The sequence below is a fragment of the Ranitomeya variabilis genome, chromosome 4 (genome assembly GCF_051348905.1).
Source record: "Ranitomeya variabilis isolate aRanVar5 chromosome 4, aRanVar5.hap1, whole genome shotgun sequence".
Taxonomy (NCBI): Eukaryota; Metazoa; Chordata; class Amphibia; order Anura; family Dendrobatidae; genus Ranitomeya; species Ranitomeya variabilis.
Window position 1 is genome coordinate 12,207,371 of NC_135235.1, and position 17,508 is coordinate 12,224,878.

The 17,508-nt window shown below is 46.6% G+C and overlaps 1 protein-coding gene across 2 annotated transcripts in view; it reads right to left on the reverse strand.

Moving 5' to 3' along the window:
* NHLRC2 (NHL repeat containing 2) overlaps positions 1-17,508 on the reverse strand; it is a 37,231-nt gene that overhangs the window by 8,791 nt on the left and 10,932 nt on the right. Inside the window, exons 2-8 of one of the 2 annotated variants that reach the window (XM_077257949.1) lie at positions 16,511-16,663; positions 15,218-15,676; positions 13,695-13,816; positions 13,296-13,425; positions 6,323-6,401; positions 3,770-4,001; positions 1,942-2,064 (exon numbers count right to left, since the gene is read on the reverse strand). In XM_077257949.1, coding sequence (XP_077114064.1) covers positions 1,942-2,064; positions 3,770-4,001; positions 6,323-6,401; positions 13,296-13,425; positions 13,695-13,816; positions 15,218-15,676; positions 16,511-16,663 — 1,298 coding nt within the window. The remainder of the gene's footprint in view (positions 1-1,941; positions 2,065-3,769; positions 4,002-6,322; positions 6,402-13,295; positions 13,426-13,694; positions 13,817-15,217; positions 15,677-16,510; positions 16,664-17,508) is intronic. The other variant, XM_077257950.1, reaches the window with a different exon arrangement.

Here is a 17,508-nt window from a genome sequence, read left to right on the forward strand (position 1 = left end):
AACCCGATGTTTACCCTGGTTACCAGTGTAAAATGTAAAAAAACAACAGTACATACTCACCTTCGCGTCCCCCGGCAGCCGCTTCCCACACTGACTGAGCGCCGTAAAGTGAAAGTGAAAGTACAGCACAGCGGAGACGTCACCGCTCTGCTGTTAGGGCTGTCGCTCAGTCAGTGCAGGAAGCGGACGCCGGGGGACGCGAATGTAAGTATGTACTGTTTGTTTTTTTTACATTTTACGCTGGTAACCAGGGTAAACATCGGGTTACTAAGCCCGGCCCTGCGCTTAGTAACCCGATGTTTACCCTGGTTACCCGGGGACCTCGGCATCGTTGGTCGCTGGAGAGCGGTCTGTGTGACAGTTCTCCAGCAATCAAACAGCGACGCTGCAGCGATCTGCATCGTTGTCGCTATCGCTGCAGCGTCGCTTAGTGTGAAGGTACCTTAAAGGTAACGTCCTCACCTGTGACCTGTTTGCTTGTAATCAGTGTGTGCATAAAAGCTGAGTGAGTTTCTGGGATCCAGACAGACTCTTGCATCTTTCATCCAGCCACTGACGTTTCTGGATTGTGAGTCATGGGGAAAGCAAAAGAATTTTCAATGGATCTACGGGAAAAGGTTTTTGAACTGTATAAAACAGGAAAGGGATACAAAAATATATCCAAGGAATTGATAATGCCAGTCCGCAGCGTTCACACTGTGATTAACAAATGGAAAATCAGGGGCTCTGTAAAAACAAAACCACAGTCAGGTAGACCAACAAAAATGTCACCCACAACTGCCAGGAAAATTGTTCAGGATGCAAAGAAAAACCCACAAATATCATCAGCTGAAATACAGGACTCTGAAAACTAGCGGTGTGGCTGTTTCAAGATGCACAATAAGGAGGCACGTGAAGAAAAATGGGCTGCATGGTTGAATCCCCAGAAGAAAGCCATTACTGCGCAAATGCCACAAAGTATCTCACCTACAATACACAAAACAGCACAGAGACAAGCCTCAAAACTTCTGGAACAAGGTAATTTGGAGTGATGAGACCAAAATTGAACTTTTTGGCCACAACCATAAATGTTACATTTGGAGAGAGGTCAACAAGGCCTATGATGAAAGGAACACCATTCCTACAGTAAAGCACGGAGGTGGATCGCTGATGTTTTAGGGATGTGTGAGCTACAAAGGCACAGGAAACTTGGTCAAAGTTGAAGGAAAGATGAATGCAGCACGTTATCAGCAAATACTGGAGGCAAATTTGCACTCATCAGCCAGGAAGCTGCGAATAGGATGTACTTGGACATTCCAACATGACAACGATCCAAAACACAAGGCCAAGTCGACCTGTCATTGGCTACAGCAGACCAAAGTGAAGGTTCTGGAGAGGCCATCTCAGTCTCCTGACCTCAATATCATTGAGCCACTATGGGGAGATCTCAAGCGCGCAGATCATGCTAGACAGCCCCGGAATTTACAGGAACTGGAGGTTTTTTACCAAGTAGAGAAAATAAAGAACCTCATCCACAGCGACCACAAAATACTTCAAGCTGTCATTGGTGTTAGAGGGGGCAATACACGGTATTAAGAAATGGGGGATGTGAACTTCTGATCAGGGTCATTTGGATGTTTTGGGTTGTCATTATGATTTAAAAAGTGAAAACACAGTAGTCTGACAATAAATGGCTTCACCCAACCACTGACCATGAGTGGAGAGAAAGTTTTGGTGTTATTCATATTCTTTGAAAAAAAGGCCAAAAAAGCAAAAATTCTGCCGGGGTATGTAAACTTTTGAGCACAACTGTGTATAATTGACTCCGATTACATTATCAGAACTCCAAATTTATTAATGTTTCACTAACGTTATTTCTGTCAAGACTCACAAATCAGCACAAACACTTATATTTTATTTTCTGCCTTTTACTTTAAAAAATAAAATGGAAATCAGTCTCACCTTGTGATTATAAGAATCTGCCACATACAAGACCCCACTAGTGTGCGCCCAGGACACCCCCAAAGGATGCTGCAGCTTCACATTAATCCCTGCTCCATCGACATCACCAAACGCAAAAAGGTTCTGAGAAAACAACAAAGTGCAAAAATCAATAGAAGAAAGGAACGCGGAAGATACCGAAACCACAAGTAGGCACAAGAACATAACTACTATAATACTGCCCCTATGTACAAGAATATAACTACTATAATACTGCCCCTATGTACAAGAATATAACTACTATAATACTGCCCCTATGTACAAGAATATAACTACTATAATACTGCCCCTATGTACAAGAATATAACTACTATAATACTGCCCCTATGTACAAGAATATAACTACTATAATACTGCTCCTATGTACAAGAATATAACTACTATAATACTGCTCCTATGTACAAGAATATAACTACTATAATACTGCTCCTATGTACAAGAATATAACTACTATAATACTGCTCCTATGTACAAGAATATAACTACTATAATACTGCCCCTATGTACAAGAATATAACTACTATAATACTGCCCCCTATATACAAGAATATAACTATATAACTACTATAATACTGCCCCTATGTACAAGAATATAACTACAATAATACTGCCCCTATGTACAAGAATATAACTACAATAATACTGCCCTATGTACAAGAATATAACTACTATAATACTGCTCCCTATGTACAAGAATATAACTACTATAATACTGCCCTATGTACAAGAATATAACTACTATAATACTGCCCTATGTACAAGAATATAACTATTATAATACTGCCCCTATGTGCAAGAATATAACTACTATAATACTGCTCCTATGTACAAGAATATAACTACTATAATACTGCTCCTATGTACAAGAATATAACTACTATAATACTGCTCCTATGTACAAGAATATAACTACTATAATACTGCTCCTATGTACAAGAATATAACTACAATAATACTGCTCCCTATGTACAAGAATATAACTACTATAATACTGCCCTATATACAAGAATATAACTACTATAATACTGCCCTATGTACAAGAATATTACTACTATAATACTGCCCCCTATATACAAGAATATAACTATATAACTACTATAATACTGCCCCTATGTACAAGAATATAACTACTATAACACTGCCCCTTATGTACAAGATTATAACTACTATAATACTGCTCCTATATACAAGAATATAACTACTATAATACTGCCCCTATGTACAAGAATATAACTACTATAATACTGCCCCTATATACAAGAATATAACTACTATAATGCTGCCCCTATGTACAAGAATATAACTACTATAATACTGCTCCTATGTACAAGAATATAACTACTATAATACTGCTTCTATGTACAAGAATATAACTACTATAACACTGCCCCTTATGTACAAGATTATAACTACTATAATACTGCTCCTATATACAAGAATATAACTACTATAATACTGCCCTATGTACAGCCTCTCAGCTCTGGCAACTTTTGAAAACTTCTTTAGCCAAGATTGGCTGACAAATTCCTCATCATTTCACACCAACAGTGTTGTTACTTTTGTCAGTAATGTTCCCCAATCCCTGAGATGCACGGATTTTCATCGATCTGGTGCACAGTTCTCCTCCACAGGAGCATAAATCCTCATACTTGTTGTATTGGGGCATACATTGCGGTTATGGGTGACGGCACTGCGGTTTGCCCACACATGCTTTCACGTCTGCCCGGCACACACAGACAGATCGCTTCTCTCTGTATATTAGGGTGGTGGGCCCTTTAAGAGGCCATACCGTTGGATCGCGCTCGCCGCCCACGATATGTTTCACGGCTCCATCTTTCAAGGACACGCTCCTGATGGAGCTGCTCTCACTGTCGGCCACAAACAGGCAGCTCCAGGGGTCGCCACTACACACGGCCAGTCCAGACGGCTGAGCAAAGCCCGCCTTGTGGGGGTACGAATTGTTCCGATTCTCCTCGTTCCCGCTCCCAGCAAAGCGAATGCAGGATCCTGGAGGGAGGAGGCTGGAGAGGGAGAGAAGGACCAGATTACCACGATCCTGAAGAGCAGCGCTCACCAGAAGATCCGACTTATAGACATCTGCTAGGCTTCACCCACTCATTAAAACTCCACCCCTTTGTTTATGTGCTCTAGCGTCTTGATAATTATTTTCTTTCATCGCTACATAAATGACAATGTTCCCACCACGTTCTGCCCATCGCCGTGCTCGTATCCATGGCTATAAAGCAATCCGGACAAGCTGCAGTATAAAGTATGGTGGAAGAGCAGAGCAGCAGCAGAGACTACGAAGACAGAATGCTCACACTCCTGACAATGCAGCAGAGCTGAAGTGTAAAGCATGGTGGAAGCACAGAATTAAGAGTCCAACTCTGAACCTGCATCACATCCACACAGCTAAGGGGGCAGCTGACGGTTTACAGAAAACCGAATAGTGAGTGCAGCTCTGGGGTATAATACAGGATGTAACCCAGGATCAGTAATGTAATGTATGTACACAGTGACTGCACCAGCAGAATAGTGAGTGCAGCTCTGGGGTATAATACAGGATGTAACTCAGGATCAGTAATGTAATGTATGTACACAGTGACTGCACCAGCAGAATAGTGAGTGCAGCTCTGGAGTATAATGCAGGATGTAACTCAGGATCAGTAATGTAATGTATGTACACAGTGACCGCACCAGCAGAATAGTGAGTGCAGCTCTGGGGTATAATACAGGATGTAACTCAGGATCAGTAATGTAATGTATGTACACAGTAACTGCACCAGCAGAATAGTGAGTGCAGCTCTGGGGTATAATACAGGAGGTAACTCAGGATCAGTAATGTATGTACACAGTGACTGAACCAGCAGAATAGTGAGTGCAGCTCTGGGGTATAATGCAGGATGTAACTCAGGATCAGTAATGTAATGTATGTACACAGTGACTGCCCCAGCAGAATAGTGAGTGCAGCTCTTGGGTATAATACAGGATATAACTCAGGATCAGTAATGTAATGTATGTACACAGTGACTGCACCAGCAGAATAGTGAGTGCAGCTCTGGAGTATAATGCAGGATGTAACTCAGGATCAGTAATGTAATGCATGTACACAGTGACTGCACCAGCAGAATAGTGAGTGCAGCTCTGGAGGATAATACAGGATGTAACTCAGGATCAGTAATGTAATGTATGTACGCAGTGACTGCACCAGTAGAATAGTGAGTGCAGCTCTGGAGTATAATACAGGATGTAACTCAGGATCAGTAATGTAATGTATGTACACAGTGACTGCACCAGCAGAATAGTGAGTGCAGCTCTGGGGTATAATACAGGATGTAACTCGGGATCAGTAATGTAATGTATGTACACAGTGACTGCACCAGCAGAATAGTGAGTGCAGCTCTGGAGTATAATACAGGATGTAACTCAGGATCAGTAATGTAATGTATGTACACATGGACAGCACCAGCAGAATAGTGAGTGCAGCTCTGGAGTATAATACAGGATATAACTCAGGATCAGTAATGTAATGTATGTACACAGTGACTGCACCAGCAGAATAGTGAGTGCAGCTCTGGGGTATAACACATGAAGTTTTCATAAAATGACGTCTCCTGTGTGCTTCAAGGTGGGACATGGAGGCATGGACTTTGCCCACCCCCACAGCCTCATCTGCTTCTTATTATTCAGTGACCGGCCTCCTATATAAAATTCCGTGCCGCCATAATTGCGTATGTGCAGCGGGAGCCGACATCCCATATGCAGGACTGCGATAAAATGGCGCCGGATGTGGCCCATGGGGAGATCGAGATTTTAACTCATTTTATCGAAGTCCTGCTTATGGGACGTCTGCTCCCACTGCACACACACAATTATGGCGGCACGGAATTTTATATAGGAGGCCGGTCACTGAATAATAAGTGTCCGATACAAGAAGCAGAGGAGGCCGTGGGGGCAGAGAACCAGAAGACCCTGCCCCCCACAAGCACAAGACGTCCTTTTATGAAAACTTGATAAGGTGAGTATTAGACAAGCACAGAGCGGATCCTTCACATCAGGTATCAGAGGAGTCAGTAGCGCAGGAGTCAGTAGCGCAGGAGTCAGTAGCGCAGGAGTCAGTAGCGCAGGAGTCAGTAGCGCAGGAGTCAGTAGCGCAGGAGTCAGTAGCGCAGGAGTCAGTAGCACAGGAGTCAGTCTTATCGGGCTCCATCCTGCGGACGGCTTTTTTACAGGATGACGATCATATAAACCTATGGAGGCCACTGTGAGATATCAGGAGCTGCACATTACAATATATTCTCATCCCTGCACTCAGGAGTCACTGCGGAGACCGATTACTCACCTGCCCCGGGGCAACGTCCCCTCCTCTAATAACAGAGCCCAAATCTGATGAGTCCCGGCCATCGCGATCCACAGCACCCCTGCAAAAGAAGAAAGGGACCGGATAGGGAAAGGGATACATGGACCGGAAATCCAGAGGTTATATCAGTACTGGAGCGTTATAAGAGGGGCTGATATCAGTCACATATGGTGTAATGTCTGGAGGTTATATCAGTACTGGAGCGTTATAAGAGGGGCTGATATCAGTCACATATGGTGTAATGTCTGGGGGTTATATCAGTACTGGAGCGTTATAAGAGGGGCTGATATCAGTCACATATGGTGTAATGTCTGGGGTTATATCAGTACTGGAGCGTTATAAGAGGGGCTGATATCAGTCACATATGATGTAATGTCTGGAGGTTATATCAGTACTGGAGCGTTATAAGAGAGGCTGATATCAGTCACATATGACGTAATGTCTGGGGTTATATCAGTACTGGAGCGTTATAAGAGGGGCTGATATCAGTCACATATGATGTAATGTCTGGAGGTTATATCAGTACTGGAGCGTTATAAGAGGGGCTGATATCAGTCACATATGGTGTAATGTCTGGGGGTTATATCAGTACTGGAGCGTTATAAGAGGGGCGGATATCAGTCACATATGGTGTAATGTCTGGAGGTTATATCAGTACTGGAGCGTTATAAGAGGGGCTGATATCAGTCACATATGGTGTAATGTCTGGAGGTTATATCAGTACTGGAGCGTTATAAGAGGGGCTGATATCAGTCACATATGGTGTAATATCTGGGGGTTATATCAGTACTGGAGCGTTATAAGGGGCTTATATCAGTCACATATGATGTAATGTCTGGAGGTTATATCAGTACTGGAGCGTTATAAGAGGGGCTGATATCAGTCACATATGGTGTAATGTCTGGAGGTTATATCAGTACTGGAGCGTTATAAGAGGGGCTGATATCAGTCACATATGATGTAATGTCTGGAGGTTATATCAGTACTGGAGCGTTATAAGAGGGGCTGATATCAGTCACATATGATGTAATGTCTGGGGGTTATATTAGTACTGGAGCGTTATAAGAGGGGCTGATATCAGTCACATATGGTGTAATGTCTGGAGGTTATATCAGTACTGGAGCGTTATAAGAGGGGCTGATATCAGTCACATATGGTGTAATGTCTGGGGTTATATCAGTACTGGAGCGTTATAAGAGGGGCTGATATCAGTCACATATGGTGTAATATCTGGGGGTTATATCAGTACTGGAGCGTTATAAGAGGGGCTGATATCAGTCACATATGGTGCAATGTCTGGAGGTTATATCAGTACTGGAGCGTTATAAGAGGGGCTGATATCAGTCACATATGGTGTAATGTCTGGGGTTATATCAGTACTGGAGTGTTATAAGAGGGGCTGATATCCGTCACATATGACGTAATGTCTGGGGTTATATCAGTACTGGAGCGTAATAAGAGGGGCTGATATCAGTCACATATGACGTAATGTCCTGCTTATAATGCTCCATAACTGATATGATGTAATGTCTGGAGGTTATAGCAGTATTATAGGTCTGCATTATTCGGACACAGCTATAATTTATGCCGCCCGCTCATCGGCATTGTTAGTAGGAGTATTCTATCCTTTCCCCCATGCTTTACACTGTAGCTCTGCTTACTCATGCAGTTGGTAATCAGTAGAGAAAGATGTAGATTGTTATTACAGTGAACACAATGATTAAACTATAAGCAATTTAATGAACAAAAAAATTAAAAATAATGAGAAATTGGTGCATAGAGGGGAGGAGCCTGACTGTGGGCGGGGCTGTAATATTCCGGATTCCACCATTAGATTCCTTATTACTTGATCATTTATTCCAGGGGTTGGAGAATGGCTGCTCAGAGTCCGGATGGTGAGACCCCAGGAGCAGCGGTCACACCTGGGGGAGCGCGGGGACACATCACATGATGTCATTATAATGGCTGCTCAGAGTCCGGATGGTGAGACCCCAGGAGCAGCGGTCACACCTGGGGGAGCGCGGGGACACATCACATGATGTCATTATAATGGCTGCTCAGAGTCCGGATGGTGAGACCCCAGGAGCAGCGGTCACACCTGGGGGAGCGCGGGGACACATCACATGATGTCATTATAATGGCTGCTCAGAGTCCGGATGGTGAGACCCCAGGAGCAGCGGTCACACCTGGGGGAGCGCGGGGACACATCACATGATGTCATTATAATGGCTGCTCAGAGTCCGGATGGTGAGACCCCAGGAGCAGCGGTCACACCTGGGGGAGCGCGGGGACACATCACATGATGTCATTATAATGGCTGCTCAGAGTCCGGATGGTGAGACCCCAGGAGCAGCGGTCACACCTGGGGGAGCGCGGGGACACATCACATGATGTCATTATAATGGCTGCTCAGAGTCCGGATGGTGAGACCCCAGGAGCAGCGGTCACACCTGGGGGAGCGCGGGGACACATCACATGATGTCATTATAATGGCTGCTCAGAGTCCGGATGGTGAGACCCCAGGAGCAGCGGTCACACCTGGGGGAGCGCGGGGACACATCACCTGATGTCATTATAATGGCTGCTCAGAGTCCGGATGGTGAGACCCCAGGAGCAGCGGTCACACCTGGGGGAGCGCGGGGACACATCACATGATGTCATTATAATGGCTGCTCAGAGTCCGGATGGTGAGACCCCAGGAGCAGCGGTCACACCTGGGGGAGCGCGGGGACACATCACATGATGTCATTATAATGGCTGCTCAGAGTCCGGATGGTGAGACCCCAGGAGCAGCGGTCACACCTGGGGGAGCGCGGGGACACATCACATGATGTCATTATAATGGCTGCTCAGAGTCCGGATGGTGAGACCCCAGGAGCAGCGGTCACACCTGGGGGAGCGCGGGGACACATCACATGATGTCATTATAATGGCGGCTGTTACATAGAATGGTAGAGTTGGAATGAACCCCCTGGGTCTTCTGGTCCAACCCCTGCTCAATGCTGGATTCACTAAATCATCCCAGACAGATGTCTGTCCAGCCTCTGTGTGAAGACTTCCATTGAAGGAGAACTCCCCACCTCTCGTGGCAGCCACTCATTGATCACCCTCACTGTCACAAACTTTTTTCTAATATCTAATCTGTGCCTCATCCCATTGCTTCTAGTCTTTCCATGTGTAAATGAGAATAATGATGACCCCTCTACACTGTGACAGCCCTTCAGATATTTGTAGACGGCTATTAAGTCTCCTCTCAGTCTTCTTTTTTGCAGCTAAACATTCCCAGATCCTGTAACAGTTCCTCATAGGACATGGTTTGCAGTCCGCTCACCATCCTGGTTCCTCTTCTTGCTCCAGTTTTTCAATGTCTTTTATATAATGTGGAGCCCAGAACTGGACACAGTATCCAGATGATGCCTGACCAAGGAGGAGGAGAGGGGGATAATTACTTCACGTGATCTAGACTGTATGCTTCATTAATACATAATACACAGTCCCGCTGCATCCTCCTCCGTTCACGTTCCCCACTATGCTTCATGGAGGGCGGGGGGCTTCTCAATGTCCCGTGGGGGCAGCAGACAATCCTGGTAAGTATCTGGTATCATGGATGTGTGGAGCTTCCATTAATTACAGGTAATTGCAGATAATCCGCGCTGCGATAGTCTGCGGAGAGTCTCTGCTATCAGGCGTCTCCATCGTCCCCTTCCCCGCGTCGTTTCTCGTTGCGAGGAATCGTGACGGCTGCTTCCCCCATCACATGTAATTGGCGACTTGCTGACAGCTCATTGTGCTGTTTAATCACAGGGAATATTTATATTTATCACGGCGTGAAGAACAAGTCGCCATCACAGCCACGGGAACAATGCAGGAAGATTACAGCTCCGGAGGAAGTGAACGGGGGCGAACATCGAACCACCAGGTGACTCAGTGCAGCCTGTGAGGACCCCAATCAGTGACACTACTGATCCTCGCAGGGTCATCCATGACCATAAGCTGCTGCTTCTTCTGAGCTTTCCAGCCATGTCGCTCCTGCAGCCGGCACAGCGATATCTGCAGGATGGTGGGCGTTTATCGGCGGCACGAGGCCCAGTATGGCGATAGGGGCACTTACCCCTGCAGGAGGCGGACAGGTACTAATCCTGTGCGACATCCTAGAGCATGAGGAAAACACCTAATTATGATACGGGTCAGGCCGAATGATAGACCCAAGATAGCGGCCACACCCCTTTATCTCAGACCACGCCCACATGTCCAAGAACGGCACAAGTCCGGTGCGACGCAGTTAAGGACTATTTTTTGGAGGGCGCTAACTGAATTTGTTCTGGTGATGTTAATTCTTGCTGGTTACCCCAGGATTTCTACAGAATGCAAAATACCCCAAACATCAGAAATCAGCAAATAAAATATGTAAGAACTGATGATGTAGAGATCCGGAGGCTGCGGTGCGGCTCATGGCTTCTGCTTGCTCAGCGCTGCAGTGTGGGATTTAGCAGATGGCCATGAAAAACCCTAACTCCAGTAATGTCACAAATGGCCCAAAAATCACTCCAACGTGTTCCATGGCCGCAACCCTACACTGGCAGAGTGGATGCTGATGTAATGCTATACTACTGACAGGTGTGTCTACTTCAGCCATACTATGCATGAGATCCTGGCGAGAGAAGGTTTGTGTCACCAGCAATGTATTGGTTCCAGATTTCACCATTATTGCACCCAATAGAACTCTGGAATCTGAGGAGACTCCTGACATCTTCATCCGTACCACCCTGAACAAACTACTACACAGCATGACCGTAAGTACTGGGATAAGAATATAGCAATTAACCAGAGCCAGCATGGGTTTGTAGCAACCAAGTCATGCCAGACTAATCTAATTTCCTTCTATGATGGAATCACTGACTGGGTGGATCAGGGAAATGCAGTAGATATATTATATCTCAACTTCAGCAAAGCATTTAATAATGTGTCTCACACCATCCTTATTGAAAAAATGATCAAGTATGGGATTGACAAGGCTACGATTAGGTGGATTCATAACTGGCTCAGTGATTGTAATAATAATAATAATAATAATAATTTTATTTATATAGCGCCAACATATTCCGCAGCGCTTTACAACTTATAGAGCGGACTTATACAGACAACAGACATTACGGCATAACAGAAATCACAGTTCAAAACAGATACCAGGAGGAATGAGGGCCCTGCTGCTCGCAAGCTTACAATCTATGAGGAAAAGGGGAGACACAAGAGGTGGATGGTAACAATTGCTTTAGTTATTTGGACCAGCCATAGTGTAAGGCTCGGGTGTTCATGTAAAGCTGCATGAACCAGTTATCAGCCTAAGTATGTAGCAGTACAGACACAGAGGGCTATTAACTGCATAAAGTGTATGAGAACATGATGGAGGAACGGGATTATGTTGTTGTTTTTTATTAATAGGCCACACAGGGATTGTACTCAAAAAGTGGTAATAAATGGTTGCACGTCCAATTGAAAGAGCGTTTCAAGTGGGGACTACAAGTCTCTGTCCTGGTCCCAGTGTTACAAGTGGGGACCACAAGTCTCTGTCCTAGCCCCAGTGTTGTTCAGCATTTTTATCAATTATTTTGATGAAGGAATGGAGGGTAAACTGATTAAATTTGATGAAGACAAAGCTAGGAGGGATAGATAACAGAGAAGACAGGGATCTAAATTCAGAAGGATCTAAACAAACTAACAGTGGGCAGTGACTAACAGAATGGTTTTTAACAGGTATAAAATGCAAAGTCCTACATCTGGGCAAGAAAAATGAAAAAAGCATCTACAGAATGGGAGGAATAGAACTAAGCAACAGCACGTGTGAAAAAGACTTGGCATACGAATAGATCACAGACTGCACAGGAGTCATCAGTGTGATGAAGAAGCAAAAAAGGCAAAGTTCTAGGATGTATTAAGAGAAGCGTAGAGTCTAATTCACGTGGAGTAATTATCCCCCTCTTCTCCTCCTTGGTCAGACCTCATCTGAAATACTGGGTCCAGTTTTGGGCACCACATGCAAAAAAAGACATCAACAAACTGGAGCAAGGTCATAGAAGAGCTACCAGAATGGTGAGCGGTCTGCACAGTATGTCCGACGAGGAATGATAAAAGGATCTGGGAATGTTTAGCTGCAAAAAAGAAGACTGAGAGGAGACTTAATAGCCGTCTACAAATATCTGAAGGGCAGTCACATTGTAGAGGGATCATCATTCTTCTCATTTACACATGGAAACATGAGAAGCAATGGACTGAAACGGAAAGGGAGAAGACACAGATTAGATATTAGTGAAAAAAGTTTTTGACAGTGAGGACGATCAATGAGTAAAAAAGGCGGCCATGAGAGGTGGCGAGTTCTCCTTCAATGGAAGTCCTCACACCTAGGCTGGACAGACATCTATCTGAGAAGGATTAGTGACTCCTGCACTGAGCCGGGGGTTGGACCGATGACCCTGGAGGTCCCTTCCAACTCTAACATCCTATGACCCGACCAAGATGCATAGTAGCTATGGAATGGACTCCAGGGTTTTCATCATATAACCATAGCTGCAGCCGTGTGCACGGTCAGCACCAGGGACTGTGCCACATTATACTTCACAGAAGTTTGATTCCAATGGTCGCACTTGTTAAATCCTTGTAAAAGTGTTGACTGGACCAAATAAAAAAAACTTTACTGGGAGCAGGAAAGTGGTGAAATCTGGCTGCTCTGGTTGTCTACGCTACCCTTCTTCTGTCACAGGACCGCTGCAAACAATCACACCAGATCCGAGACGGAAGATCATCACTTCTGGTGCCATCTCAGACCACCAAAGCAGCGACAGCTGGCCAGTGCGGTTCAGCAAGTTATCTTTACCATCCATCACCCCAATAAAGTTTTGATTGATCCCAAGAGGCTCGTTTAAGACAAATAACTGCAGAAGATAAAACACAGGCGCACCTTGAGAGCCAAAGGCAACATCCCACGGTGAGCTGATCGGCTGCTGTTCTCCTGGAGCGCCGCCTTCCCTGTCTACACCCTGAGTGCCGGTCCCAGCCACGGTGCTCACCCATAGGGTGCCCAGATCAACCTGGCAGCAAGAGCAGAAGGAGGGAGAATTAATACAGGATAATTAATACAGGATAGATAATTAATAGATGATAGATCATTAATAGATAATATAAACATTAAAATAGAGGCAAATTCACACACAATGACAACCCAACAGTCTAATTGCAGCAATATTGACGATCTCCATTGTGGCCTCTTGTCTGTCCCCCTCCATTAACAGATGACGCGATGATTCGGAGCCGGGGACACAGGGGCCCGGAGCATTTTGCATGGACAGATAATTTGTACCTTCCTGATAAGGTGATTTTCCGTATCGGCCACGTAGATGGTTTTATCTCGTACAGCAATGCCTTGAGGGGAGTTAAATAAGCAGTGAGAGAAGCCTCCGTCCCTCCGGCCGCTGTCAGGACCTGCACAGAACACAACATCCCATCACAGGAATATACATAACAGTCGTGGGGCATTAAGGCTTCGTCTGCGCAGATTTCACCCACCGCCGACCGTCTCATCCAAGAAGACGCGCTCCTGTGCTAATGACATTCACAGGGTGCAGGAGCAGGGGGGAGGCGCAGGAGCAAGGCGCAGGCGGGAGGTGCAGGGAGAAGGCGCAGGAGCAGGGCGCAGGTGCAGGAGGGAGTCACAGGAGCAGGAGGTAGTCGCAGGAGCAGGAGGGAGGCGCAGGAGCAGGGGGGGGGGCACAGGAGATTGGAGAAGCTCCCGGAGAGACCATTATTATCCAGTGTACACGGAGCTCCCTCTAGTGGTGGTAGGCAGACAATATTTTACACCACTGACTGTCGGGGATTTAGAGCTCTGAAGCCTTTAATGATATAATAAGTAATGATTCCGCATTGCATGTGGTGGAGACATGATGTAATCTCCACATCTAGGACATCCATGCACTTTTGTGGGGATCGGTGAACGTGCCATCGGCAGAAACAGCAGGGATCAGCTCACTAACCCTTAGGATGCTGCAGCTCATAGTAACAATGACATTTACAGTGTCCGGGTCCTAAAAGAGCAGAGCTAAGAAGCAGTTTGCTCCAATGTGTGAGTGAACGTAAATAAGTCTGGAGTCTTAGCAGTTTAAAGGGAATCTGTCACCCCCCGGGACGTACATGATCTATTAATACACAGGTGATAGAAATGTCACACTGGTCCTACCCATCTGCCTCATATTAATGGTCCTGATGTTGAGAAATGTTTAACACAAAGAGAGAGTATATGATTTCTTCCAGGCTCCGGGGCATGCGGTGCATGGAAGAAATCCCTGCCTCTGGTCTTCATTTTAATACTTTCCTCCCCTCCCATCAGCTTCAGGTCTGGCCCCGGAATCCAGCGCCTGCGCCACAATCTGTACCTCATCCTCCCTTCTGTGGGCGCTGCATTCAGGGATCTTCTGTGCAACTACCGGCGAGTCACTGTGACCTCCGGTGTGTGCGCCGATAATATGCTCTCCCTGCTTATGGACACATGGGTCTTAGTGCAGGAAGTGTGGAGAGCATATTATCGGAGCACACCGGAGCTCACAGTGACTCGCCGCCACCTGCACAGAAGATCCCTGAATGCAGCGCCCACAGAGGGGAGGATGAGGTACAGATTGTGGCGCAGGCGCTGGATTCCGGGGCCAGAACTGAAGATGATGGGACAGGATGGTAGCATTACAATGAAGACCGGAGGCAGGGATTTCTTCCACGCACCGCATGCCCCAGAGCCCGGAAGAAATCATTAACATACAGAAAGAATATGGAAGTGATGGAAGTACATCACCATGCTCGCCAATTCCAGAGCCAGTGTGATCCCGTTCTCACCTCCCACAGTGTGCAGGATTCGGCCGTCCTTGGACACGACCAGGATTCTGTGATGTCCGGTATCAGAGATCACCAAGGTGTCCCCCGACGGATCTACGACCACCTTACCAGGAAAGAGCAGCGGTGACGGAGGCAGCGAGTCCTTGTATAGCCGCCGCGGCGGGATCCGGTCCTCCTTTATTTCACGTCTCTCCTTGTAGAACTCTAGAGCCATAGAAGTGAAGAGGAACAAGTTCTCCTTGTGTCCTTCTCCCACCAGAGAGAACAGGAGGTTTCCATGAGGGCCGAGCAGGACGAGCGTCGGCCAGCAAGACACCTGCAGCTCCTGCCACAAGGTGGCGTCTGCATCGTTCACCACCGGGTGGCTGATGCTGTACCGTAGGACGGCGCTCTTTATATTATCCAGAACCCGCTCGTTAGGAAACTTGGCTGAATGCACCCCGATAACGACGAGTCCGTCTGCAGAAAGAAAGCGCGGTAGATCTACCAAGATGGCAAGGTGAGAACTAACACAGAACATCCCTTCAGATCAATGGAAGAAATGGCCGCAGACACTAAGGGAGCGGAATCCTGGCATTCTTATTAGTGCAGGCGCACCAGGACCTGCGGGGGCTCGGGTACTTGTACAATCGCTGCTGGAGGTTCCCTATACGTGATGATGAATGGTGGAGGATAATGGAGGCCGTGATGAGAAATGGCCGGAGCCATCATCTGTCCCTCTGCCCCTCTCGCTTCCTGCAGACATATCCTGCGACTCGTCCCCTTCTGTAGACGCTGACACTTAAAGCCCCCAAAAGGATGAGCCCGTCATCAGTCACAGCGATTCTCCGCACTGCCACACCTCCTGACTCCCCCATAGACATGGACCCTCAGCGGGGCACTCGTGGTCTAATGCCCTGACGCCTCCCTTTTCACTTCCTGCCTGATTTACGGTTTCTTTGCTGAATTTCCCCTGCCTGGCACATCGGATCTCTACAGGTTCCCTATAACGGCCAGGTCCTTCTCTCTGAGGAGTCGGGGGCCACACACCCCTGAAGGTGGACAGCGTTATTCTGGGGTGTAATGGAGCCTGTAGATCTATACCCCACGTGTAGTCTCAGGTCGGTGTATGCCCTATATGTTACCCCAATACCCTACAGACTGTACACAGGAAGGGGCAGTACACATATAATGCAGCCTCCTCCGACCCTCGGCTCCTGCCCTTCCCCTATAACCCGGCTGCACTCTGCAGGATACAGATATATTGGGGGCACTTGTGATGCGATCCCTGAAGAGTCGCAGCAGAACCAGTACCTGAGTCCGAGAAGCGCTGCTCCAGGCCGTGCAGATCAGGGAGGATGTGCATACAGTTGATGCAACAATAGGTGAAAAAATCCAACAGCACAACCTTCCCTGCGAGATCCCGGTGTAGGGAAATGGCGCCGTCCGTGTTCAGCCATTCTAAACCTGCAAAGTGAAAAATAAAATACAAGTAAGATAAAAGCTGCAATGAATGCAGAGTCACAAGAGCAGCGCTCCCTGCTAAGGTCTGCAAATTGTGCATCAAAAAGAGCAGCATCATAACCACAGGAGGAGCAGATACCCAATGATGGGGGTCCTGGTAACCGGCACCACAACAGAAGAGACAGGGCTCAGCTTTATTAGAAAGAAACGTGCGACCGATGAACACAGATTGAGCAATCTGCTCCGGATTCTACACCGCAACATGAACAGGTTACAATTCTGCAGAGCTGAAATCTCCCAGCATTCCCCCAAGTCCCATCACCGCATCTGCCCATATTCTGCATGTGAGGCCACAAGCATGAATTTCCATCAACCTACACTGGCCTCATGGCCACACATTTATTATCGGATTGTCGCTGTCTGCTGCTCGGGGGCGCAAATTCAGTGACGCAGATGCTGCACCGTACGGCATATGTGTGAACAGGATAAATAACGTATGCACAGTGACTGCACCAGTAGAACAGTGAGTGCAGCTCTGGGGTATAATACAGGAGGTAACTCAGGATCAGTAATGTAATGTATGTACACAGTGACTGCACCAGCAGAATAGTGAGTGCAGCTCTGGGGTATAATACAGGATGTAACTCAGGATCAGTAATGTATGTACACAGTGACTGCACCAGCAGAATAGTGAGTGCAGCTCTGGGGTATAATACAGGATGTAACTCAGGATCAGTAATGTAATGCATGTACACAGTGACTGCACCAGCAGAATAGTGAGCGCAGCTCTGGGGTATAATACAGGAGGTAACTCAGGATCAGTAATGTAATGTATGTACACAGTGACT